Below are 24,057 nucleotides of genomic sequence, written 5' to 3' on the forward strand. Positions count from 1 at the left end.
GCCCAATTCCTCTCTCGGAAACTCGCTGGTCCTTCGCCAGACAGCCGGCCGTGCTGTCTCGCTTTCTAAACGTTCTTCACCGTCAAACTCTACCGGTAACGCCGGGAAACTGAGGCAGATTGGAGGGGAGCGGCCGCTAGCCCTTAGCTCTCGATTAGCCCCTCTGCTAGCGCTATCTCCGCCGACGCTTCGCCCCGGCGCTGCACCCGTAAGGCCGCTGTAGCCGGAGTCAGAGTTCATACACGGACGGAAACCCAGCCTAGACTCGCTGCGGTACCGTACACTGTCTCGCTAACCCCTCGTTTACACTTTGTTCGGGTCTTTCCTAGCGTCCTCTCTCGTCCGGACACGTGTGTTTTGTTTTGCTCCGCTCATCTTCTCTCTCACTGCGCATGCCCGTCCTCTTCACGCTACATCACTTCCTCTTGGCTGCTTCAGGCTGTAAACAACCCCGTGACCGTTTTCTAAGGGTCGTAAATATGTGCCCTCACATATTCATCCATCAATGGGCGTCAAGTGTGGAGATATGGAAATCCAGGCGAAATCAATAAAGGACGATTGTGAATGCCAGCATTAGAAAGGCTGTCGACCTCTTTGATGGAGTGATTATTGAGCATCCGTGCTTCAGGTTTTTCAGCAGCTCAATTTTTTTACCCGACGGAGTTCATTTCTCCAAGAAAGGAAATGAACTGTTTCTGACAAGCATCCGCACGGCCATCCAGAAAAGTCTTCGGTCACGTCACTGAAAAGTGACTTGAGACATTTCTTTCACAGTCCAGAAAACCATACGTTGTTCATTTTAGGTAATGTGAACAACATATAGCTAACGTGTGCTCTCATTTTTCTTTTCCTCTGCCTCTCACCCCCCAACCAGTCACGACAGATGGCTGCCCCTTTCTTAGCCTGGTTCTGTCAAAAGTTTCTCCCTTTTTATAAGGGAGTTTTTCCTTTCCACCGTTGCCCAGTGCTTGCTATTTAAGGGGATCATTTGATTGTTGGGTTGATACAGGGCTCGCAAAATCGCTAGCCCGACGTCCCAGGGCTAGCAATATCTCCGGTTGGGTGATTTTGGTCGCCCAACCGGAGATATTGCTAGCCCTGGGACGTCGAGCTAGAGATTTTGCGAGCCCTGTGATAGTTTAGAATTTAATTGGCTTAAACCAACATAAAACAAACATAAAACTTCAGGTGAGGGGTTCACATAGTAGGGAGCACTACAAAAATTACAAATAAAAACATGTAATTGGCGGCAAATCAAAATAAAGAAAGCAATTTTTTAAAAACATCTCTTACTGCTCTGTTTATTTCTTTAAATGAACACTTGTACTTTTTGTCATAGAAGAATAAGAATATTAATATGAATATGAACACCAAGGCGTTTCCAGGCCAGCCAAGAGATATAATCTCTCCAGCCTGACTTGGGTCTGCCCCGGGGCCAAATGCCTGGTTGCACCTTTGCCTCCATGGGCACCTTAACTCATCACTTTTGACGCAGAGAATGTATTTTATGAATTATGATTAGTAGGCTGAAGCCTTTTACTTCAGCTGTGATTGTTTTTCTTATTAAGATATATATTAATATGCTTTTTTAAGGATCAAGAGAGAGATAATCCCATACAGCTTATGACAAAATTTGATCCGAAGTGATTGATGGCCCTAATCACGACCTTTTGACCTCCCGCCCCTCCCCCCCGGAAGCGTGTAATGAGCGTGACGAATCGTATCCGGAGAAGGGGGGTGGGAAACCCCCCGCGTGACGAATTATATCCTGAGAAAGGGGGGTGAACCCCGGAAGCGCGCCATCTGTTGCTAACCGTGTCGAATTGCATCCTGAAAAAGGAGGGGTGAACCCCCGGAAGAGCGCCATCTGTTGTTGGGAAAAAAAGTTTTTAGTGGGAGGGACTGCAGCGAGGGAGGAGAATAAAAACCAGAGAGGTGGAGCCCCGTCACAATTTCTAAGTCTCACACACAAGATGGATTCTTTCCTTCTGCAGCCCTCCAGCGGTCCTGTTTACTTGGACGGTGAAGAAATCTGCTCTCCCGCAGAACCCTCCTCGAGCATGGGCGGCAGCAGCAGCGAGTGGGCCTCGTCGATTATCAGCGATACGCCCGTCTCTGTCTACAGTACCAGACCCGAAGCAACCGACACTCCGCGGAAAGAAGGAAGAAGTAAGAGCGTCTTCATGTTCCGCAGCCAAATTCCAGCACCGAGAAACTTGCGAGGAGAATGGACTCTGCCTGCTGAGGGTTGTGGAAAGTGGGGCTACATATTCAAATATGAGTCGGGGGAGCTCTGGTTTTATCAGTTGAACGAAGGAGAAAGCTTGACGGAATCGAGCAGCATTGTGAAGCTGACTCCCAATGACTGGGCCGTGCTGAAGCTGCTGGTTGCGATGGCTATCGGAGAGGCAAATGAGGATTTTCCCATTCCTGAAGAGGAAGATGTTGCCGCTAAAAGACCCCGGAGAGAGGTAGATTCTCCTCCCCCTCCTCCTCCTTCTCCTTCCGGCTTCGGTGATGAAGAAGAGCATGATGAAAAAGACCCTCCTTCCCCTCCTTCTGTCTCCTCTGATGAAAAAGAGGATACTGCTGTTGAGAATGATGAGGATAAAGAAAAGACCCCCTCTGTAGAGGATGTTTCCTCCCCTGATGAATCAGCTGTTGAATCAGCTGATGATGATGATGATCATCATCCTCTCGACACAGTTACAGAAGAAGAAGAAGAAGAAGAAGATGATGAGCCCCTGGCTGAAAAACTTCCAGAAGAAGATGATGAGCCCCCAGCTCCTGAAATAAAAGAGGAGAAAGCAGCTCCTGAGAATAAAGAAAACATTCCCCCAGCTCCAGAAATAAAAGAGGAGAAAGCAGCCGCTGAGAATAAAGAAAACATTCCCCCGGCTCCAGAAAAAGCTACGGAAGAAGAAATAGAAGCTATTCCCCCTCCCCCGCCGCGGAACGGAGGCATACGCTTCAATGATGAGCAGCTGATCAAGACTAAAACAATCTTGTCAACCGTCTGGTCTTCAGGAACCACAGCCACGGGGAGATGGAGAATGAGAGCTAGTCTGCGTTCGACTGACGAGTCTGATGCCCCTGACATTTTTGTCATGGAAAAATTCAACCCCGACTGCGGATTATTTCGCAGCATGATGGTTATACCAGCCAAAGAGTGGGTCGTAAGAATGCTGCAAGTGAGGAAGGATATTACAATTCTTTTTCAAACTTGCCGCTGCTGGAGGGATGCCGTAGGAGTAAGGAAATGTCTCAGCTTCTGAAAATCCCCACCCCTCCCGGACCACGCCCCCCTTCCTTCTGTTTTAAAAGTCCGATCAAAAAGCCTTTTTTAGCTCAGAGAGAGAGATGGACTCTGCACCCCTGCTTCGCGATGAGGAGACCGGCTCCACCGATTGTTTTTCTGATGAGGGCGAGCTGGTACCCGACATTCCCGGTTACTGGCCTCTGAAGCGCCAGAGGCGGCAGCAGCATACCGACGAGATGGACGGCTGGGCGTCTTCTTTATTCATCGACACTGTGAAAACGGCTGTGTATCATCTGGTCAACTTGGTGATAAACAAGCACCGCACCGACGAATGTAATGGATGTAAGATAGACCATCCCAGCCAGAGACAACACGAGTGCCTGCAAATTCTGGAGGATGATTTTTATTCCGACAATTATTATAACATCAGAAAGAAACTGCTCACTCCTCGCTTTGTCCCTTCCATTCAACGTCTGCTGATTGCTCGCAACATCAAGACTGAGGACGTTAAAGTCGGGATGGTTGCGGAGACCTTGCTTCATGAGCTGAAATCGGTGAGGAAAGTCTTTGACGCCATCACAGACGCTTATGACAATTTGGTGGGGCAAGATGTGGTTAAAATCGGGGAACTCCGTTTGGTTACGGAGTTTTACAAAGGTTGCTGATTCTTATCCTGCATGCTTCCTATATTTAACCTTGTTTTTTAAACCATGTATTCTGTTTCTTTTTAAAAAAAACAAAAAAAACAAAAAAACAAAATCCTACCTCATTTTTAATCATGTATTCTGTTTTTTAAAATCCTACCTCATTTTTTTTAATCGTGTATGCTTTAAAAAAAAGTATCCTGTTTGTTTGTAACCTTTTAACATGTTTACCTCGTGTTTTTAAAAAAAAAAAGAAAAAATAGTTTTTGTAACCGTTTGACTCTATAACTGTGTTTTATCTCAGGGTTTTGAATAAAAGTGTATTCTGTTTCTTTTTAAAAAACAAAACAAAAAAAAACTACGTTTTTTAATTCTGCTTTATTTTAATCATGTATTCTGTTTCTTTTTAAAAAACAAAAAAACAAAAAACTACCTCGTTTTTTAATCGTGTATGCTTTAAAAAAAAGTATCCTGTTTGTAACCTTTTAACATGTTTACCTCATGTTTTTAAAAAAAAAGAAAGAGTTTTTTTGTATTCTATAAGTGTGTTTTATCTCAGGGTTTTGAATAAAAATGTATTCCTGTTTTTTTTTCGCATGTTAAACCTTCTGGTTTTGAATTTAAAAAAAAAAAAAAGAGTTTTTGTATTCTATAACTGTGTTTTATCTCAGGGTTTTTGAATAAAAATGTATTCCTGTTTTTAGCATATTAAACCCTCTGGTTTTGAATAAAAAATATTTAAAAAGCATTCATCTCTGGTTTTTGAATATTGTATTCCTGTTTTCTGCACATTAAGCCCTCTGGTTTCAAAAAAAATAATAATAAAAAACATTCATCTCTGGTTTTTGAATAAAATAATAAAAGCCGACTCCTGCGACGTTATAACGCAGACGAGCTTTTTATCAGAAGACGAGATGGCCGAGAAAAGTGAGATGAAAAAAGTGTATTATGACCCGCATCACCCAGGTAGTTTCGGAGGAGTAAATAGACTCCGACGCGCTTTAGAAGATGAAACTGGTAAAAAAGTTGATATCCGCAAGGTGCAGAATTTTTTATCCGAGCAGGATGCCTATACTCTGCACAAGCCGGCGCGAGTAAGATTTAAGAGAAATAGAGTGTTTGTGACCAAACCCCTGAAGCAGCTTCAGGCCGACCTGTGCGACATGAGACAGCTGTCTGAATACAACGACGGATTCAATTATTTATTAACCGTCATAGACGTATTTTCAAAAAAGGCTTACGCCCGCCCTCTGAAAAAGAAGACGGGTTCTGAAGTGACTGAAGCTTTCGAATCTGTGTTGAGAGAGAGTGAAATACCGGAAAATTTACAGACCGATGCGGGAAAAGAGTTTTTCAACAAGAGTTTTCAAGCTCTGATGAAAAATCACAGCATCTCCCATTTTGCTACCGCCAGCGACCTAAAGGCCTCGGTGGTGGAGAGATTTAACCGCACCCTGAAAACGAGGATGTGGAGATATTTCACCGCGCACAATACCAGACGCTATCTGGAGGTGTTGCCCGACCTGTTAGAAGGATATAACCGCAGTTATCACAGCAGCATTAAAATGGCACCTGCCGAGGTGCACCCCGAGAACGCGGATCAGGTGTTTCGCAACTTGTATGGAAAGACACCCGCCCGTCCTAAAATAAAGTTGAAATTTAAGAGGGCGGATCTGGTGAGGATATCCAAATTGAGAGGAGTATTTGATAAAAAATACGAACAGAGTTTCACGGACGAAATCTTTACTGTGATCCGGGTCCTTCACCGATCGCCACCGGTGTATAAACTACAAGATTATGACGGGGACCCCATTGATGGGTCGTTTTATGAGCCCGAGCTGCAGAAAGTGAAACTGACCGAGGACAAAGCGTTTCATGTGGAGAAGATTTTAAAGCGCCGCACAGTCAGAGGGGAAAAACAGGTTTTTGTCAAGTGGAAAAACTGGCCGGATAAATTCAACAGCTGGGTGAAAGCCTCGGAAGTGATAGGCGTATAAAAAAAGAGACCCCTCGCATCATTCGGCTCATTTTTTAAAAATTCATCATGCAGTCCGAAGGGTTTTACGTGACCCTGCCTTCCAACGCCAGCAAGGGCTTATTTAAAGATAACGCCAGCGGCTGCTACACGGTGGATCTGGCCAAACCCCTCGAGCTGACCGGAGAATGGAGCGTGGGCTTATGCGAATTCATTTACCCGCGCACATGGTACAATCTACCGCCGGACGCCTCCTACTTGGAGCTGATGCGGACGACGGAGGAAGATCAGCCCCTGGTGATTTTAAAATTCGGCAGGGGAGGTCATTACGGACGCGTTAAAGATCTATTGGATCACCTGGTGCCGGCGATCCAAAAGTACGACCCGTCCTTCGAGGCTTCATTCAACAACATCACCAAACGTCTGGATATCAAAGGAGTCGGGAGCCATAAAATAAAGGTCTTCCCTCCTCTGGCTTACATGCTGGGATTGAAAACGAACGAGTGGTGGACTCTGTCGAAGCGCTCTACTCCGTATCCGTGCGATATGAACGCGGGCGTATATAACCTGTTTCTCTACACCGACATCGTTCAGTACCAGCCGGTCGGTGACAGTTACTCACCGTTGCTCAGCGTCCTTAACGTGAAAGGCGATTACGGAGACGTGATCAGCATCAGACATAATACGGTCCATTACTTGCGCGTTTCTAAAAAATACATTAAAACCATACGCGTAGAAATTAAAACGGACCGCGACAGATTCGTGGATTTTGTTTACGGGAAAACGATAGTCAAGCTGCACTTTAAACCGGCTTGACAAATGGCTGCGCGTCTTCCGCAGGACCCCCACCGTTTTGTGAGGTATTATGAGGGGCAGGTGGGAGGTTCCCTTCCGGGTTTTTACGGAGCGCCCGTGATGTACGGCAGAGGGATAGGATCCATCTTCTCCAGACTGTTTCGTTTCGTGTCTCCTCTCTTCAAATCCGGGTTCGCCGTAGCTAAACCTCACCTGAAAACGGCCGCAACCAATATCGCTACAGACGCTGTGAAAAGAGTGATGGGTAAGCTGACAGAGCCTCGTCAGGAGGGGGCGGGGGGTATGATGGTCCTCTCCCGCAGGAAGAGGAAACGCCCTCCGGGCGAGCGGATTAAAAATAAAAGCGTCGGAGTAAAAAGTAAATCAGTTAAGGCTGGCAGCGGGAAGAGAAGGAAGCCCCAGAGGAGCTCGGACATATTTTAGAAGAAAATAAATAAAAAATGTCTCTCTTACACAAGAAATCTGCCGAATGCACCCTTGCCGAACTGGATCTATTTTCGGCTCCCATGACCCAGCTATCCATAGAGGATAAAAAATATCAAGAATGTCAGCCCCTCTCTGCTTTGAACGACAACTCACCCATTGAATTTTTCATCCCCGGAGACGGGGAAAAGTATCTCGATCTGAACGACACCATGCTCCATCTGAGAGTGAAAATTACGGAAAGGGACGGGAGCAACATCCCACCCGATGCGGGGGTAGCCCTCATCAATTATCCTCTCAACACAATTTTCAGTCAGTGCGACGTTATTCTGGGGGATCGATTGATTTCGCAGTCCAGCGCCACCCATCCTTACAGGGCCATGATCGAGACGCTGCTCAACTTTTCAGAAGACACTCTAAAGAGTCAATTCAGCGCCGGTCTGTTTTACAAAGACACTGCCGGAGACATGGATTCTATAGTTATAAGCAACGGGCCGAACAGAGGGATAAAACAGAGAGCCGTTTTCACGGCCGAGTCGCGAGAAGTGGACCTGCTGGGTCCCCTCCACGCAGATATTTTCTTCTGCGAGAGGCTCCTGCTGAACTCTGTGGATTTGAGAATTAAATTGATACGCAACAGCGATGCCTTCAGTCTGATGGGAACTCGGGATTCGCAGTTTGCTCTGAAAATAACTTCGGCCTCTCTGTTTGTTAAAAAGGTCACTGTCTCGCCGGCCGTCAGGCTGGGGCACGCCGCGGCCCTGATGAAAGGAAACGCCCTCTATCCTCTTTCGAGCGTTTCTGTGAAAACCTACTCCATCCCTGAAAATTCCAGGATCTGCAACCAAGAGAATCTCTTTCTGGGAGCCATGCCAAAATACGTGGTCCTGGGCATGGTTCATCACGACGCCTTCACCGGGAGGAGGGATCTGTCGCCTTTCAACTTTAGACACAACGATGTGGAGTATCTGGCGTTGTGTCAGGACGGCAGGCAGGTGCCCGCCAAAGCTTTCCAGCCACAGTTTGACCGCGGAAATTCGGTCAGGGAGTTTTATCACATGTTTTCCGCCACGGGGAGACACCTCAAAGATTTACCTCTGAGCATCGATCGCCGGGAATTTAACGAAGGGTACGCCCTTTTTGCCTTTAATCTGGAACCCAGCGAGGATGCTGACGCCCTGTCTCCCGTCTCCAACGGGAATTTGAGGCTGGAGATGAGATTCAGAGTTCCTCTGCCTCAGACCACAACTCTCATAGTGTATGCCTGCTACGACTCAATTCTGGAGATTGACTCTAAAAGACAGGTGCTGGTGGATTATTACTAAAATATATACATGGATAACCTTCAGCTGGAGCACATTCTACATCGCGCCTTGGGAGACGTTTTCTGCGGGGTTTGGGCCTCGGACCAGCTGGCCTTTTTGAGGCGCGACTTTAAACCCCCCGCCTACTTTATAGTAAACACTCACCCCTCGCACTTGAGGGGAGAACACTGGCTGGCTCTGACTCTGGAAAAGGACGGCTCCTCCACTTTTTTTGACTCTTACGGATTCCCTCCCGACTTTGCTCACTATCCCTCGGTCATCTCAGAGTTTCTGGAAGGCCGCTCTGACAAAATACTCTATCACGATCGTCAACTTCAGCACCCTATGTCTGTCGTTTGCGGGCAACATTGCATTTTTTATCTATGTCACAAGGCTCAGGGGTTATCCGTCGGTAAAATACTTTCTCTGTACTATAACGATGTGTTTAAAAATGACGATATGGTGTCTGACTTTCTGAAAGGACGCTGCCCCGCTCGCTCTCGCAGAGGTCATCACGGGGCGTGCTCCTTACAAAAGTTTAAAGATGTGTGTATCGAATAAAGAAACGTAAACAAAAAAACACCATATAATTGGAGTTTAAGCTGATGGTGCGGCTGTATTTACCCTGATGAAAAACGTTCTGGGTTAGCATCATGACCGAGACGTTTTTATGGTGGCGGTATTGAGTGAAAATTTTAACCACTTCCTGGTGATCCGAGGCCTGAAAGATGACGTCATCCAGCACCACCAGAACGTCTCGGAAATCTTCAAAAGAATCAGGCAGCCCCTCGATAAATTTAATGTTTTTATTGGTCTTTGAAAGCTCCTCATACATGGGTTGAAAAGAAGTATAAATCCACACAATATTCGCGGGCACAGTATCCATGACGCGTTCACAGTTTTCCAAAACACACTTTACAAAATGAGTTTTCCCACACCCGCTAGGACCCACAACTAGACAGGAAAAAGGTACTTTCAGTCTGTGATCAAAATCAGTTTCCTCCATTTTTTTTTTTTAGAAGAAAACAAAAACACTAGTACCCGAAAGGCAGAGTTGTACCGTCTGGAAAGAGACGTCTCTTGTCGTAAACCACGCGAAACTTTTTCTGAAATGTTCTGTTTTTGAGCACAAAGCCTCTCTTATCCCTCTGAATACCGTTCTGAGGGGTCTGGAGCTCCGCCTCTTTCATACCAGAAAGGTAACTTTCCACCAACCCGCTCATACTGTCGAAATTGACACGTTCGCAACATTCTCTCGTCTGCGTTATTCCTTTCATTTTTACCACCAGTTTCTTTTTGTTTCTGGTACGGTAGGCGTAACTCTTTGGACCCGCGGAGACAAATTCCTGGATGGTGTCCCCGTCTAATTCGTCCGTGAGATCCCCTAGATAGTTGCCCAGCTCTAAAGGTTCCTCCCCCTCTTTCACTACGTAGATCAGAGAGTCGGTGTCGGTGTACAGAACGCTGCGCTGCAATTTTTCTAAATACTCGTAGAGTTTTAGACGGGCGTAGGCTGTGGTGAAAGCGGCGATGAAAACGTTATTGGTAGCGCCGGGAGGTATCACGCACCGCTCGTTATAGCTCCACTGAATTAAAGCCACTTCCTGTTTTTTAGTCTTTAAAAAAGAGACGTGTTTAAAGACGTACTGTCCTGAAAAGACGTAGTTAAAAAACTGACTCGGTTTTCTGACCAGAGTGGTCTGAGTCAGGTTGGTTCTCTGAGCAAACTTTCCCCAGAAACTGTTGAGACACAATTTCGAAACTTGTCTTTTGGCCGGATTCACCTCTATTTTTGACGGGTCTAAACGTATGCCCTGATGCCTGTGGTACTCTTCCACGTATTTGTTCCTCTCATCCTCGTCGCGAGCTTCCGGAGGATAACCGGAGGCTTCCTGTTTGCCTTTGAGAAAAGTGTTAATATAACCGGCAAAAATAGCGCTGCTGCGACTATCAAAGTGCCAGACCTCTGTGATTTTAGCCACTCTGTAACCTAATTCTAAGGCTTTGTTAAACTCGACGGTGACCCAGACCCCGGTGAGAGCTCTGGCCTCGTCGTCGTGAAGGCACGGACCGCTTTGTTGATTGGTCTCGGCGCAGGTGCGACAGAGGGAGAATATTAATTTACCTCCGGGGGTTTTGTACGGTAGAACGGGGAAATAGAGCCCGCGCGGCGGGTAAACGGTGGCTCTGATCAGCCCGAAATAACTGCGAGGGTCTGCAAAATTCTCTCTGATGATTTGGGGGTGATGCAGAGGGTAAGCGCGCTTGGCGTTGACGTAAGGGTACAGGGATGTGACGTCTACGTAATACACATTTTCTCCTGGCGAGGCGCTGTAACGCAGCCTCAAGGCCGAAGTGCGGCCTCCGTAAAGCCCCGAGCGAGGAGACAGAGGTTCCGGGACTTCGTAGCTCCGCATAAAATTTATAACCTCCTCGTTCGATTTTTTCATCTTGTTCCATTCGTGCTCCCACAGAGTGACCGTGCGGACTCTGTAAACGTTTCTCAGCTCCCGGAGCCTCGCCTCGGCAGAGGCGTGCAGGTCCCCGTAAGGAGCGCGGGTCAAAGGGCAGATTTCCTCAGGCCTGTAGCATTTTGGACAGCCGTGATAAAAGCATCCCAGAAATTCCCACACCCACTTTTCCCCGTTAATCAGCGCGTATCCGTCGACAAAGTACGGGCCTATTTTTTTCTCCCCGCCGGTTGTGAGAGCGTGTTGAACGGGAATTTTCTGAGAGTGAGCTACCCACTCCAGCCACTGAATGGACGCGTGCGAATAGGCTCTGAACCTGCGCCCGTAGTTGTCGGGCGAGGGGATGGCCAGACTGTTTTCGGGTAGGAAATTGGTGAGAAACACTTTCATGCAGGCTGAAGCTATAGTGACGCAGCTGAAAGGGTCTACTTTAGTTTCGCCTATAAACCCGTCTCTGAACTTTACGCACGCCTCTCTCAGGATATTAACGTCGTTTCGGCAGTAATACAGGGACTCTTTTTCAAAGTTAAACACTCCCCTTTCGGGTGGTGACATGCGCTCCACCCCGTAATCTGAAGGAGGAGGGTACGGACCCGAGTATTTTAAACGGTCCCGCGAGCTGAATTTGTGAGGAAAAAATCCCTTGGATTTGTCCTCGAAGCCTAAAGCTTTGGGCATAGCGCTGAGACGCATGGTGAGAAAAGAAAGCGAGTCTATGAATTTGAGAAGGAAATCGGATTCTGTGAAACATATAATTTTACTGCCTTGCATGATGAGAGAGGGCGTCATCCCACCCCCCACCAGGTGACTTAGAATTAAATAGCTGTCAAACCCTTTCGCGTTGTGCGCAACGAACGTGGTCTCTCTATATCTTTTCCTTCTGTATCTTTGGAGAAACTTTTCAACACAGTCTACACCGTAAGCGTGCCACTCTTCTCCTTCTAGAGATTTTGTGCACACTAGGTAAGGGACGTGCGCCCCCTCCCTGTCTGGGAAGGTTTCAAAGTCATAAAAGATTATGGAAGCGTTATCAGAGTTTTCATGTTTCAAAGGTTGGATGTAACACAGGTGTTGATCGTTGTCGGGAGGAAGCTCCGCGCGACAGATTTTACATCTGGCGGCTGTGCACCTGTGCATTCCGCGACGGGAGAGGTGCTTGCAGTCCGGACATTTATACAATTGTTGACAAACGCTGAGGTCTGAACCGGAGTGAATTCTAGGTTGTTTGTGTTTTAAATAACACGCACGTGTGCGACATGATCTGTTACAATCCGTACAGATTACAGAGTCCAGAAAGTGAGAGGGGCATGCGGGGTCAAAACAGAGGTTGCAGCGGTTTTGACAAAAGTGTTCCTCTCTTTTATAATACCCGCGGTGACATTCGTTGCAAATGTACTGAATTCCTAAAAATGTTTTTAGATTTTTTATCCCGTAATAGTGATGCTGGAATAAGAATAAGTACAACGGGTGAGGCGTGTTCGGGTAGTCTGTTTCGATTAATGAAAGAGTTCTGTCCTCGGGCGGGCGGTAAAACACGACGATTTTACGTTTTAGTATTTGTTCGAATTTACCTATGTCGGTGAGAGTTACCTGAGTGCGATCGCTCAACCCCGCTAAACGCTGCAGCTCTCTGCCGCGTTCCAGGGCCTGTTTATCTGTGAAATGAGGTTGAGTGAGGTGAATCAGGTTGATGGCAAAACACAGATTATCGTTTTTGTTTTTTACCACGTACAGACAGCGACGCTTTTTGACTAGAATTTCATCATCTAACATTTTTTGAATCTTTTTACGCGGGTCATTACTGCCACCGCCTCTAGGATTTCTAATTACTTGCACAACAATTTCTAGGGGAGAGCCTGCGACGATCGCTCCGTTTGATTGTATCAGCCTGGCTAGCAGGTCCTCAAAAACCGGTACAATGTTTTCAGCGCTTTCGTCATCGACGTTAAAAACAGAGTGATTTCGCGCGTGCTCGCTGATGATCTCCAGTTGAACCCGGTCGTTACGACTAACTTCCGGTCTGACCCTATCCGCTAGATCTACAAAATTATCCCTGACGTCGAGGTAAAATTGAGCGAGGTCGCTCGCTTCATCCGGAGAGGGAATGTTAAATACTCGCCTTATTTCGAAATTATTAAAATGTTCGCGGCGAGTCACCGCATCGTTCTGTACCCGAGATCCTCCTCCTCCTCCTTGTTGATGCTCCGCAGGCCGGTCCTCCTCCTCCTCCCTGGGCTGCTGATGATGATGCTGCTCCACCTGCACCTGCTGCTGCACCTGCTCCTCCCCCTGCTGCCGGTCGTAGAGCTGAAGAGCATTTTCTATCGGCTGCAGAGGGTCAAAGTTCAGTAGACCGGCAAGCCGTTCGTTTTCAATGTTTTGAAGGAGGACCTGCAATGCGTTTTCTAAAGGTTGTAGTGGGTCGTTTGGTGGTGGTGGGGCTATATTGTTTTCTAACGGTGGGGCTAAATGTTCATGGTTTCTGTTTAATTCTGCCACGGCTTCCAACAAAGCCTCAGGAATGCTGTGTTCTTCCGACATGATTTTCTTTATTTCTTAATTCACAGACTTTTACATGCTTTTACTTTACAGGTCCTTGTGTCTGTATATCGATGCATATGTGCGAACTGTTATGGCGTACATGAAAGCGAGGTTTTCAAGGATTCTCTTCTTATGAAGCATCCGTCGAGCTGTAAGAAAAGACGGACAGAATGTATTTTTAAACCTTACATTTTTTATTTTTATAGAGCAGAGAAGTTTAATAGGATCGATTCATCCCCCCGTCAATTACCTCTCAGTCTCCTGAGAGTAGCTCTCACTCTCCTGAGAGGAGGCGATCTGGACGGTTCCTCCTCAGCCTGATTTTCTTCCGCCTGATTTTCTGTATCGGTCTCTGTCGGGGGGAATAAAACAGAAGAGATTTAAGAAAACAATCTCATCCTTCCTATTTTTTTGAGAATGAAAAAACTTTTTATTTACCTCGCTCCTCCGCCCTATTGTCTGTAGCGGCGGGGGATTGGTTAGGTAAATCCGCAATCTCGGCTGCCGAGAAATAAAACAGAAGAGATTTAAGAAAACAACCTCATCCTTCCTATTTTTCGAGAATGAAAAAACTTTTTATTTACCTCGCTCCTCCGCGCGATTGTCTGTAGCGGAGGGGGCTTGAATAGGTATATCCGCAATCTCGGCTGCCGAGAAATAAAACAAAAAAGAGAAAGATTTAATAAAAAAAAAAACTTTCTAGCACGCTTTATACCACTCCAAGTCGGGAGGGGCGGTATAGCACACTCGGATTACTCCGCCACATCCTGATATTTATCGAAATGACGGATATTGCATCATATTGTTTACCTTTTGGTTTAAAAGGTATTTTCCTGCAGTTCTCCCGGTATGCGTTGACGAAAATAACGTCGTCGTCTTCTTCTTCTTCTTTTCGCTGCGGCGGGGTCTGTATATTCTCGGTTACCTCTGTCGAGAAATAAAGTTAAACTTTTTAAAAATCTGCTCCGGGTCGGGAGGGGCGGTATAGCACACTCGGATTACTCCGTCACATCCTGTTATTCAACAAAATGGCGGATAATGCATCATATTGTTTACCTTCGATTTTAAAACTTTTTTCTCCGCGGTTCTCCCGGTATGCGGAGACGAAAATAGTGCCGTCTTCTCTTCGACGCGGCGGCAGCGGAGGTTCTGCGGGGGATATGGCTTCTAATTCGCCGCGGAAAACGGCCGGATTTCTGCTGTTACTCACTGCATTATCGATTGTTTCTGTAAGTATCAGAGCATGGTTAAATCAAGTCTATCTAAACTTATTTAAAAAATGGTATATACTTATTTAAACGTACCGTAGTCCACTTGCGTGAAATCATTGATGTAGAAATCTAAAAGAAAGTAATCAAATTATTGACATCTCTGTTGATATATAATTTAAAGTCGTAAAGAAAAAAACTTACCGGGGTGAGGTATGAACAGTTCTGGCGAGATGGCCCTGGCGCTCTGATCGGCGGCGTTGTTTGAACGGAATGCTGACATAATATTCACGGATTCTTCCTCGCGATTGGTAGAACTGTCACAGTAGGGGATGAGCAGATAGCGACTCCCCTTCCGCTTCTTCTCTCATTTTATCCTAGTCTAGCGAAGCATCTGTTTTTCGCATCTTTCTCTTGACAATACCGATAGTTAGAGTGGGTTGTTTTTTTTTTTGTTTTTTTTTTTGATTGCCTTCTTGCGAACGCCGTCTGTTTTCCCACATTCTGCAACGGTAAAATATGGCTTTGAGACGGGTATTTGTTTTACCAAATGGACAATTGCTGTCTGACCTTGTTCTTGCTGTTGACAAAACTCGGCTCATGGTTGACTCTTTCCCACAGAGGGGGGTGCTTTAATAAACTTATTCGAATATGAGCTTTTTTCCTCGCTAAGACTAGTTTTATGGGGAGATGTAAGAAACCGGGTTACAAGCAATGATAATATCGGATGTTGACTCCTCAGCGTCATCATTTTCTATCTATTGAGAAAACTTATTGTAAAAAGTAATGAAGAAAAAAACTCCTCCTTGCCCCGCGGGGTGGGTGTGGGTGTGTGTGTGTGTGTGTGTGTGTGTGTGTGTGTGTGTGTGTGAAACAAGATCGCCTGTCGCGGGTTTGTTTTTTCAGTCTCTTGTAAAAAGGACTCTCAAAAGGAAAAGTAGTATTCACTAAGCGGTATTTATTCATTTTTTACACATAGGCAGCCTGTAGGTTACAAGCGGATAGAAAGTTCTTCTTTTCATCACAAGCTATGGTGTATCTTAAAGGTTTTTTACAGCGTCTGTATTATAGGAAAATAAAATTACTATTGAAATCTCTACAGGAAGTCACTCTTTATTTCCATTACAAACGCCGGTGCAGCTTAAGAAAGTAAAATTACATCCGCTCTGTCTCTCTATACATCACAGAATCAGCTGCTGCATCACCGCTGTGCTTAGGGAACATGACGCAACAGGTCTGAAAATGACTAGACACTTCCGGAGTATTTCCGGTAGGGTCATAAGGTCCGGATCGAGATTGAATATGTCATATTCAAAGCCTTCTTCTTTGGGAGAGCAGATCTCATCGGACACAGGAACGCTGCAGAAGGAAATCCATCTTGCGTCTGGGCCTTAGAAATTGTGACGGACTCCTCTCTCTGCTTTTTTATTCCCCTCCAACAGATGGCGCGCTTCCGGAGGTTTCCCCCCCTCCCTCTAAAAACTTTTTTTCCCAACAACAGATGACGCGCTTCCGGAGGTTTCCCCCCTCCCTCTAAAAACTTTTTTTTTTCCCCAACAACAGATGACGCGCTTCCGGAGGTTCCCCCCCCCTCCTTTCTCAGGATGCAATTCGACACGGTTAGCAACAGATGGCGCGCTTCCGGGGTTCACCCCCCTTTCTCAGGATATAATTCGTCACGCGGGGGGTTTCCCACCCCCCTTCTCCGGATGCGATTCGTCACGCTCATTACACGCTTCCGGGGGGGAGGGGCGGGAGGTCAAAAGGTCGTGATTAGGGCCATCAATCACTTCGGATCAAATTTTGTCATAAGCTGTATGGGATTATCTCTCTATCAAGATGTGGGTTTGTTTTTCCAGCTTCATTAACAGTTGTTTTTTCAGAGATCAGATGTCCTCACAGGTAGGGATGGGTATTGATACGATTTTCACGATTCCGATTCCATTTTCGATTCTGTTTAACAATTCGATTCTTTATCGAGTCTTTTTTTTTTTAAAAACACTGAGGTCGATTAGCTTAGAACTTTGTTTTATATCTTCTCTTTGAACAAGATAGAAATTTAGGAGTAACATGGCCTTACAAACCCAGCAGTGAGATCTTAAGAGATCCAGCCTATGGCTCTTCAATAGGGTGTCACAGGGTCCCCAGGAAAAAAAATTGTAAATGTAAAATAATAAAATAAATATTCTTCTGTAGCAATAACAAAGTATAACATAAATTATTCTGTAGCAATTACACAAGAATATCCAGTAATGTCCCTGCCTACAATTAAACACATTCCAGCATCTGCTGTGGCAAATGGGTGCAAGCCTGTGACCACAAACTTATACGGCTGCATAAATGTCTCGCAGCGCCTTGGCGTGCGCACTCACAACAATGGTTGAGCGTAATTGAAGTCATGTGCGGACTTATTTTACCTCCACAAACAGCTGAGACGTGGTTTGCGATACATGTGGCAAAAAAGTGCCCCAAGAGTGACGTGTTGTAGCTACACTAGGGAGACATTCAAAAGGGCTGTTGGGGGTGGTAAATACATTTTACAGGGTTTATTTATCGGATAACATACGTCAAATGTCACCATTATTATTGGCCGGCCCAGAAACAGCGGGGGTGTCCAAATTCAGAGGCTGCTTCCACCTGAGGACCCGGCCTTCGTGGTCTAAAGAAAGCCGGGTAGTACGTCACGAGCTCCCTCGGTGGAGTGAAACTCTGCCGTCTGCTCCTTGCTATCTAAAATATAACCGGGCACTGACGTAAACTCTTATGTTTAATCTTTTTCTGTTTGACGTTTATTCAGCTGTGTGAAACCCCGGAGGAACCCTCCCGAGGGATTAATAAAGTTAAATTTAATTTAATCTAATCTAATAACTTTAATGTCAGCCAAACCGATTTAGTCATGAACAAATAAAACACTGAAAAAGCCAAACAATAACATTTTTAAGTTATCAAAGTGACTTATATATCATGTTTAACCCGAGTAGCGAAAGACCGGGGGGGTTTGAAGACGATGTGTCGGTCGGCTCAGATATTTGAAGTTTACACAGCTACATTCTCACCTGAAAATATGTTAAAGGTTTTTTTGCAACCCAGAAAGAGAAATAAGAGTAATATTAAAACTAAGTATCTGCTGCCATTGTTGGAAACTGGAATTGGCTGGGCCGTGCTATGAATTCTGCAATATGGTTTTTCAATTTTGTTGTCCTGGAAAATCGGGAGAAATTCAGGAGAATGGTAGCTCCGGGAGATTTTTGGGAGGGCACTGAAATTCGGTATTCTCCCGGAAAAATCGGGAGGGTTGGCATGTATGGTTGTGGCAACATCACTAACCTTGTCAAACACCTCAAAGTAAATCATATCACAGAATATGACGAGCGTATGTTGGGGCGAACTGAAGAGAAGGACAGGGACAGGTGCTGCTAGGGCGAGACAGACGTCTCTCACGGAGTCCTTTAGTGCTGTAGGCAGGCAATGTGTTCAAATAGCACACAACTTCAGTTTTTTTATTTCTATATGATGAACCCTGCATTATTAAGTGATAAGAACAAGTAATCTGATGTCCTGTAATCATTATGATGCTATAATTTGAGATACAATAAATAAAATAAGTTTTTGTACAAAGTATCGGTATCGGATCAGTATCGTCGATACCACCCTGAATATTACTTGGTATCGGATCAGAAAGAAAATCAGTGGTATTGCACATCACTAATTTCCACAGAAAATCGTGACGGTGCCTCTGCACTGTAAAAAATCAAACTTGCAATTGCTGAGCTTACAGTCATTTCTTTCACAATTCAACAATAAAAGCTGAGTTGCCCCATAATCTCAAATACATTAAGGGTTTCAACTAATCCTTTAATGTTTTGGAGCAAAAGATGGTCTCAGATGAAATTTATTGCTGGCAAAATGAATGAATTCAAGTTTTACATGAGTTGAAGCTGTTGGCGCCTTTCTGCGCCTGAGCACGCATGCGCATCTCATATTTGTGGATACTACGGGGTCTACTTTGCACTTTTGCAAGGACTGAAAGCCACCTGGCCGTCTGCCTACTTAGCGACTTTGTCGCTATATTTAGCAAGTTTTCAGACCCCTTAGACTTTTTTTTAGAAAAAAAGTCGCTAAAAAAAGACGTGAAAGCACGTATCGCTTTTACTCTCAAAAAGCAGCGGGTGCTGTAACGCAGTCAGTTCTTCTTTTACTCTTTTACTCTTATGCTGTTTTGTGGATCACAAGGTTTAAAACTACTTATAAACACACACACAAAGTAACTCCACCAGAGTTCCAATTTCGTGTCACTTGCCGGTCCAAGCCCGGGTAAAGGAGCAGGGTTGGAATTGTGACATTAAAAAAACAATAATTGCTAAAAGAAATTTAATTTGTAGTTCTAAATAAACTCTAAATGCATTTAGGACGTTTTTTACTCACTTTATGTCTCTTCCACGATGTTATTTCTCTCTCCAACAACATAGGTTACAATTAGATTAGCATGACCAATTATGCAAATTAGGTGATGACGTCATTTAGCGACTTCTAGCGACTTTTAGGACAACCAATAGCGATTTTCCTTACTGAGGAGTTGGCAACACTGAACACGAGGCTTTTTACACCAGGAGCTGGATGCAGCTAAGGTGTTCATCTCAACTTTCATCTCAACATATGAACTTTCTACGGACCGCACTAGCAAACACTCGCGAGTAAAAAAAAACACCCCTTCCCTATTGGTGTTACTTTTTTTTTTTTTTTTTTTTTGCCTGTCCCGTTTGGCTCTTTTGCCATCAGAATTATTGTCTAAAGGCAAAGAAAGATGCCCAACGGATTTACTTTACCAAATTGACCATCCCAGCCTTGCCATAATGGTCCATTTGATTCACCTTTTATTGTTTATTTTATTTTCACTTACTGAATATGGGACAGACTTGACTGGGGGAAAGAAGGGGAGAAAGAAAGAGGGAAAGAGAAACAGCTGAGAAGAGGGACGGGGGAGAAGGGCAAAAAACAAAAACCAACAGAATGGGCAGAAGAAGAAAAAAAGAAAGAAAAAGAAAATGCATACACTGAACAAAAATATAAACGCAACACCTTTGTTACTGCTCCCATTCCCCATGGGATGGACGTAGAGACCTAAAATTCATTCCAGATACACAATATAACCATCCCTCCCAAACAGTGGTCACAAATCAGTCCAAATGTGTGGTAGTGGGCACATCTGCTATATTGAGATAATCCATCCCACCTCACAGGTGTGCCACATCAGGATGCTGATCTGACATCATGAGTAGTGCACAGGTGTACCTCAGACTGCCCACAACAAAAGGCCACCCTGGAATGTGCAGTTTTGTCTCACAGCAAAATGCCACAGATGCCACAAGCAATGAGGGAGCGTGCAATTGGCATGCTGACAGCAGGAATGTCAACCAGATCTGTCGCCCGTGCATTGAATGTTCATTTCTCAACCATAAGCCGTCTCCACAGGCGTTTCAGAGAATATGGCAGCACATCCAACCGGCCTCACAACCGCAGACCTCGTGTAACCACACCAGCCCAGGACCTCCACATCCAGCAGGTTCACCTCCAAGATCGTCTGAGACCAGCCACCCAGACAGCTGCTGGAACAATTGGTTTGCACAACCAAACAATTTCTGCACAAACTGTCAGAAACCGTCTCAGGGACGCTCAACTGCATGCCCGTCGTCCTCATCGGGGTCTTGACCTGACTCCAGCTCGTCGCCGTAACAGACTTGTGTGGGCAAATGCTCACATTCGATGGCGTCTGGCACGTTGGAGAGGTGTGCGCTTCACGGATGAATCATGGTTCACATTGTTCAGGGCAGATGGCAGCTGAGAATGTCCCAGTTCTTGCATGGCCAGCATACTCACCGGACATGTCACCCATTGAGCATGTTCGGGATGTGCTTGACCGGCGTATACGACAGCGTGTACCAGTTCCCACGAATATCCAACAACCTCGCACAGCCATTGAAGTGGAGTGGACCAACATTCCACAGGCCACAATTGACAATCTGATAGACTCCATGCGACGATGTGTTGCACTGCATGAGGCAAATGGTGGTCACACCAGATACTGACCGGTTCTGGGTCCCCAGACCCCCAATAGCGCAAAAAACTGCACATTCCAGGGTGGCCTTTTGTTGTGGGCAGTCTGAGGTACACCTGTGCACTACTCATGATTTCAGATCAGCATCCTGATGTGGCACACCTGTGAGGTGGGATGGATTATCTCAATATAGCAGATGTGCCCACTACCACACATTTGGACTGATTTGTGACCACTGTTTGGGAGGGATGGTTATATTGTGTATCTGGAATGAATTTTAGGTCTCTACGTCCATCCCATGGGGAATGGGAGCAAAAACAAAAGTGTTGCGTTTATATTTTTGTTCAGTGTATATCGATCACCTGGATCACCTGTTGAGAAAGAAAAAAGAAAACAAGCAGAAGAGAACAAGAGTAATAGAATAAACAACATCACAATGATATATGGGAATATGACAGTAAATACTAAATATTAAACATTATTGTGCAAACACTCTCCACTTGCGAGTAAAAAAAAACACCCCTTCCCTATTGGTGTTAGATTGTACCATGTCAGCCAATTAAAAAAAATGATGTGGCACTTAGTTGTTTAGGGAGAGGGGGAAGTTTTAAGAGTGACACCTGCGATGGAAAGCGGGCGAGCAAAAGAAAGAGAGCGTGAGTTTTCATATGTGAGACATTAGTGATGTTTAGCGTGTTTGGAGGCTAGAGTTAATGTGTAGTGTAGTTATTGTTTTGTATTGTGTGTCAGTTATACTGCTGAATGTCACATTTGCTCCAAAAAAGCCATCAAAAGCAGATTCCAGTGTAAACGCGGTTCCCACATGGAAAACAGGACTGATACACCTCCTGTTGTCAGACCTGCAGGGTCTTCTGTCTTATACTGCACACAAACTATTTTTTGGACTGGCACAAATAATTTGTGTGCCTTCTTATTTGATGCAGAACACCTGGTTGTTCTGTAAATAGATTTAAATGGTTATATAAAAAATTGCATTTTTAGGTAAATAGTACCATATAACTTTGTTTGCATAACTTGTGCATGAACCTGAAGTTCCCAAATTGATATAAAAATTGTTAGTTTTCAAAAAAGTGTCCTCCTGAATGGGATTATAAGATAAGAAGCAGCGCTGTGTGTTTGGCAGATGGCAGGTCATGATGGACAGTTCAACTCTCATCCCATTCATGCCACTTTTTGTTATAAATGTTTTCATAAGTGTGCTACATTGGTTTTGCATCAAAATTACTTAAAAAAAACCGACAAAACCATGAGCAATTATCTGGAATAACTCATTTTAACATCTTATTTCTTAAGGCTGTATTTTTAGCAACAATTAATGTGTTTTTAAAACAAAATGGTAGGTTTAGAAATGAGACTGAGTCTTATTTGATTTCCTTGTTTTAGGTCTCAAACATAGTCCAGCATTGACGAACCATCAGTTTGGAAGGGTTACCGATATTTGTTCGCGACGACGAGACCAAACTCTTCTTAACATGTCTGGTGAGCATGCAAATCTACTCAATCTTCAGTTTTGGTTTACAGAGACTTATATGTACTGTTGTTAATTTTGCATAGGATACAGATCCAGTTGAGAGGGCAACCCGAGGTGTTACGGCGGGCATCCTCACTGTTCTGGAGGACTGCGTGGGACCCAACTCGCAGTCCACAGGGGTCAACACTGCCATTGTTTTGGAAGAGGACATTATTCTTGATGATCTGCCAGACCTTCCCACTGCCTTTGCCTACCTGTTTGGCCTACTTTATGGGCTCAACATGGAGTTTCCCAAAGAACTCAAGTACACATTTGTTTGCTGTATGGAAACCAGATAGAAGAGTTCACATCCTGCCATCTGATGTTTTCATCTGTTTGTTAGTGACTATCAATCAAGATAGGTTTGATATTCTGACTGACAACACCACACCTTTAAAATTGGATGAGTAACATTTATTACAAAAATTTGACCTTTTTTTGTTTTTGGAAAAGGACTTTATTTGTGGCTGAATGTTGTCAGTATGTTAAAAATGGCTCATCTCAAAACATTGTCAGTGGTGCAGTTGTGTTTGAACACAATATAGTTATTTGAAAATCAACATTGTGTAAATATTCATTAATACAACAGGGAGCAACTTATGAAAACTATAAAGGGTACTTTTTCTAGACTTTAGGAAATTGATTGGCAAAACAAAAAAAATGTGTAAACTTTAGGAAATACATTGTTAAAACAATAAAATATGAGTTAAGAAAAAGCACAGTTATTAATCTTGTAAACACAAAAACATTAGTTGAAGCAACTTTTCTCCTAAACTTGAAATTATAAGTTATCCATCAGAACCCAAAAGTGTAAATGCAGTGGGTTGCCTTGAGTTTTTTTTTTTTTTTAATATCACAATGATATATGGGAATATAACAGTAAATCCTAAATATTAAACATTATTGTGCAGCACGTAAGATCGACAGGCACACAGTGTGCTTTGAGGCAGGAGCCAAAAAGGGTGTAGTTTGTGTGTGTGAGCACCCGTGTGTACACCTGTGAGCATGGACGCGCTTGTTTTTTTTAAAAGGTTCCTTCATGTAATGATCTGCTAGAGGGTGTGGGGGGGCCACAGCCCCGTCCTCCAGGGCATGAAGCAGGTATGGAGGAGATCAAAACTCCAGACATCCAGAGGCCCCCAGAACACAAGAGACCAAGGAAGACCAACAGAGGGGCAGCCGCGCCACTGTCCCAGAAAGAGCTGAGGAGAGTCCCAGATGAGGGCTCACTCAGCAGCTGCGGAGCAGAAGCCAGGGGGAGTTGCAGTGACGCGCCCGTGAGCTCCGCCGGCAGCCAGCCGTGCCTGAGTGACCAAGCCCCAGACCGAGAGGCCGGGGGCACCCCACCTCCGAAGTGGCCCGAGCGAGCCCCAGGCTCCAGGCCCCAATAAGCGGCCACCAAGGAGTGAGCCTGTGTGTACCCGGACGCCCATCCCCGGACACAAAGAACCACCAACGCACCGATGTCTGAGGGAGTCCGCCACCGGCAGGGGAAGTGGTGGTAGGGGGAGATAGGCCTCCAAACCTTGGAGGGCCTGAGATGTCCCCAGAGAGGTGGCGCCTGATACCCAACCTGACATATAGACACAGACATACAGGCACACACAGACACAAACATCCATTCCCACCCTCATGCTCTCATATGCACTTACTCCACACTCAACCAACGTGGAGACAGACATAAAGAGACGCTGTACACACGATCACACTCCCCAAGCGTACTCTACGAACCGGGTCTAGGTACCCTTGCCCCTGGAGGGGGGAACTGCACCCAGACCCAGGTGGTGTTACCCTTTTCCCTGCGGTGGGGAGAGGCAGACCACCCCGACT

General features: G+C 45.2%; 2 protein-coding genes across 2 annotated transcripts; one reads left to right on the forward strand and one right to left on the reverse strand.

Moving 5' to 3' along the window:
- The first annotated feature begins 7,200 nt into the window (after positions 1–7,200).
- Positions 7,201–8,442, forward strand: LOC145430534 (uncharacterized protein F54H12.2-like). The gene has a single exon (XM_080305757.1). It carries the CDS (start codon positions 7,201–7,203, stop codon positions 8,440–8,442), a length of 1,242 nt encoding a protein of 413 aa, XP_080161883.1.
- Positions 8,443–13,424: 4,982 nt separating this feature from the next.
- Positions 13,425–15,066, reverse strand: LOC113028412 (uncharacterized). The gene is made up of 8 exons (XM_026178656.2): positions 14,846–15,066; positions 14,738–14,773; positions 14,490–14,660; positions 14,244–14,360; positions 14,018–14,080; positions 13,872–13,934; positions 13,684–13,785; positions 13,425–13,582 (listed from the first exon to the last, which is right to left on the reverse strand). Exons 1-8 carry the CDS (start codon positions 14,922–14,924, stop codon positions 13,479–13,481), a joined length of 735 nt encoding a protein of 244 aa, XP_026034441.2. The 5' UTR covers positions 14,925–15,066; the 3' UTR covers positions 13,425–13,478.
- Between the last annotated feature and the right edge of the window lie 8,991 nt (positions 15,067–24,057).

Source organism: Astatotilapia calliptera, chromosome 8, assembly GCF_964374335.1.
Source record: "Astatotilapia calliptera chromosome 8, fAstCal68.1, whole genome shotgun sequence".
In the NCBI taxonomy this organism is placed as follows: Eukaryota; Metazoa; Chordata; class Actinopteri; order Cichliformes; family Cichlidae; genus Astatotilapia; species Astatotilapia calliptera.